A 3,620-nucleotide genomic window follows, 5' to 3' on the forward strand; every position below is an offset into this window, starting at 1 on the left:
TGCTGAATTCCCCCAGACCAGCAGTGAGCCGCCTGAGCAGGGCCACCTGGGCAGGACCGGACACCTCCCCTGGCCAGCCAGGCGCCACGAGGCACTAGCTGCAAAGCCTGGCTTCCTCTCCGGGAGAATGAGGAGCTGCCCCAGACGGACCAGGAGGAAAGCAAGCTTCAGGCGCCCCAGATCGCGTAGGTGACGAGCTGACCCAGCATCCAGCAGAACCAGCGTGCCGCCCGCCTGTCAGGGAACCCCAAAGTGGCTGCCTAGCCCAAGTGGCCGGCACGCGGGCTGGGAGCCGAGCCCGGGCTCGGGACTACACGTGGCTGGCTGCAGACAGGTGGGCCCTGGAAGGGACGCTGCACAGCCTGCACGAACTGTCCACACTCACAATCCAGGAGGGGTCGTGTAAAAGATCTTTACAGATGGGCAGATGTGGCAGCACCGGGCCTGCACCTGTCGTGCCGAGGAGCACTTTCGCCAGGGGCCCTGCAGCTCCCCGTCGCCCCCTCTCGGCTCCTGACAGCAGGTCAGCCCGTGACTTCTGCCTCGCGTGCGTCAGCTCTGACCCTCACCACAGCCCCGCGGGGAGGAGACCCTGCCGTTCCAACAGAGAGAACTCTGAGGTCAGGTCGCACGACCGCGAACAGCAGAGGCACGGCTAGAACTCGGAGCTGTCTGAATTCAAGTGTCTGCTTTTCCTATTGCCAGCTGCCTCTTGGCCGGAGTCCTGCATTCCTGAGTCTCTGGGGACACTACGGCGTCCCGAAGAGCAGGTGGGAAAGGGCCCGAGGACGGGAAGAGGAAGGGGAGTGGGCAAGGTGCAAAGGCAAACGGCCAGTGTCCTCAGGACAGCCCTGAGCCCGGGCACAGCCCCTCACCACCACCCGGAGAGCCCAGGACACAGGGCAGTGTCGGCAGAGGAGGGACAGGAGAACAGCAAAGAGAGCCGTGTCAGACACAAGGAAAAAATAAGCAGCCGAGGACAGGACAGGAGACAGAGACAGGTGCTGGAGCCCTGCTGAAAGGAAGAAAAGCCCAAACCCAATAAGTGCTGGTGGCTTGCAGCAAAACACCCACAGCGCTGAGTGGGGAGGGGGCCGGCCGAGAGCGCAGGGTACTTGGTACAGAGTCCTGGGTACCCAGCCTTCCTTTCTGAGGCTCACCGTCCGGGTCTGTAAACGGGGGAAAGCACGTAACTGTGACTCAGGGACGAGGGGTAGCCGTCCAGATAAAACTCAAGTCAGATCTCCATCTTGCACGTTACATCAAAATAATGTCTAAGTGGATTAAAGTTTGAAACATGGACATTTAAAACTGTAAAAGTACTGGAAGAAAACACATGAAAAAATATATATAATCTTAAAAGTAAAAAAATACCTAGGTAAGATACCAAACCCAGAAACAAGAGAGAAAAGCAGCAAGACTGACCATTTTAACATAAAAGTCAAACATCTCTGCATGGGAGAAAGAAGTCATAAAAGCCGAAGATAACTGGGGAGAGAAGCCTAAAATGCGCCTTCCCCTCAAAGGATGTGCTCCTCAGTGTTTAAAAAGTTTCTTTAGATTGGCAACAGGGACTTCCTTCCCCCTGTGGTCCAGAGGCTAAGACGCCGTACTCCCGGTGCAGGGGGCCCCAGTTCGATCCCTGGTCAGGGAACTAGATCCCGCGTGCATGCCGCAGCTAAAGACCTGGCGCAGCCAAATAAATAAATAGAATATGGAAAAAACAGATTAAATGAATAAATAAGTAAATTGGCAACAAAGAGCAACAGTCCACTTGGAAGGAGACATGGTATTAACAGTGCCCATGCAGCACCCTCAGCACCTCCTCTTGGCTCCTTTAATTTGGCAACAAAGAGCGAAGGGAAGGCAGTATCAACGGCAATCCTCTGGCCTCCATCCCACCCTTGCAGGGCAGTCGGGGAGGCCAGGTCAGAAGCAAACAGTGCACGGTGCGTGAGTTTCACGGACAGGTGGAGGGTGCTAAGTGTCCTAGGGAAACAGGGCAGGAAAAGGAGGCTCGGGACGTATGGGAGGCGGGCGGGCTGCAGTCCTGATCGAGCTGTCCGGATGGGCCTCGTTGAGAGGAGATATTTGAGCCAGGACTCAGAGAGGGCCGGCAGTTAACCCCTGGACAAGCGGGCCGGGCAGGGGGAGGGGCTGGGGCAGAGACCTTACAGGGTGGCAGGGGTCCAAGGACCAACAGGGAGGCCAGGTGGCTGGGGGACGTCAGACAGGAAGCAAGCAGCTCACGTCAGAGTAAGATGCCCTCCTCGCCAACAGCAAGAAGCAGCTTGAGACTACACTGAGACCTGTTTTTCACCTAGCGGGCTGACAAAATGACACTGGGCACAATGAAAGGAGCTTCTGCGTAGGGAGTCCTCGCGCTGCCAGCCCCATTACACGCACGGGCTCCTGGAGCCCCTAGCAAGCCTGCCAGGCTGCCCATGTAGAGATGAGGGGAATCAGGTCACAGAACTGGGAGGGGGGCCAGCGTTCACGGTCGAGTGACTCCCCTGCCTGGTGCCGGGAGGTCGTGGTTGTCGTTCACAGCCCGACACCCCCAACTTTATCTTGACTCGTTTTGCTGGACCTAGGGCATCGGGCAACTTTCTGCAGAGTCAGCTGCCCTGTTTCCTCCCTAACCTTGTCCTCTCTTCTCCCAGGGGCCCAGATCATCGATCTGATGATGCTGGTCATTGACGTGACTAAGGGGATGCAGACCCAGTCGGCTGAGTGCCTTGTGATTGGGCAGATCGCCTGCCAGAAGCTGGTCGTGGTGCTGAACAAGACAGACCTCCTACCCGAAGGGAAGAGACAGGCGGCGATTGATAAGATGACCAAGAAGATGCAGAAGACCCTAGAGAACACCAAGTAGGTTTGCTGATGAGAGGGCGTCGGGGCGCACCTGCTTCCGCCGACCCGGATGGGGCAGGCAGGGTCCCGCCGGGTGCTTGCTCGCATCCCGGGTGGAGGCTGCAGTGCTGTTGCAAGAGGCCAGAAGAGCCAGGAGCACAAAGAAGCCACAAGTGGGTCATAGGAAGGGCGGTCCAGCTCTGCACCACGTTCGGAATCCCAGGCTCCCGGTGTCTTGCCGGCTCGCCGCCGTGGGGTGTATCCTGCGGGAGCAGTCAGAGCCGGGCACCGCCCAGACAGGTCCAGGTGTCAGCCCCACGCCCCCCGCACCCCGCACCCCTCCCCATCCCCATCCTGTCGGTGAGGACTCAGTCCTGCCTGCTTACCACCTGCTTAGCTGCACCTCGGTTATCGAAAGGGAGAGGTGCGTTTGGGTGATGAGTGGGTATCTGTCACAGAGGCTTATAAAGTCGGACGGATGGAGAGGACACGGAGAAAGGCCAGATCACATGGCCTGTAGTATTTCATGCCAAGGGGTCATGATTTCATCTTGTGGGAAGTAGGGGCGGGGGGCGGGGGGGTGGGGGGAGTCCAGGGGGCAGCAGGGAGCCGACAGGGAGAGGATAGCAGGGCGGCCCGGGAGGTCTAGAGCGGGAGGCCCTCCAGCCCTGTCGAGCTCCTGCCGCTTACCGTGGAGGTCTGCGGGGGCAGGAGGGTGACGGTGCTCCCGGGCAGGGCGCGGGGGGGGGGGGTGGGGAGCAGGGGCA

The 3,620-nt window shown here is 59.0% G+C and overlaps 1 protein-coding gene across 1 annotated transcript in view; it reads left to right on the plus strand.

The window, feature by feature from the left end:
• EEFSEC (eukaryotic elongation factor, selenocysteine-tRNA specific) overlaps positions 1-3,620 on the plus strand; it is a 154,360-nt gene that overhangs the window by 60,685 nt on the left and 90,055 nt on the right. The window contains exon 2 of the mRNA XM_007465272.1: positions 2,664-2,871. Within this exon, the coding sequence (XP_007465334.1) occupies positions 2,664-2,871 (208 nt within the window). The remainder of the gene's footprint in view (positions 1-2,663; positions 2,872-3,620) is intronic.

This window comes from Lipotes vexillifer, unplaced genomic scaffold (assembly GCF_000442215.2).
Source record: "Lipotes vexillifer unplaced genomic scaffold, Lipotes_vexillifer_v1.1 scaffold1115, whole genome shotgun sequence".
In the NCBI taxonomy this organism is placed as follows: Eukaryota; Metazoa; Chordata; class Mammalia; order Artiodactyla; family Lipotidae; genus Lipotes; species Lipotes vexillifer.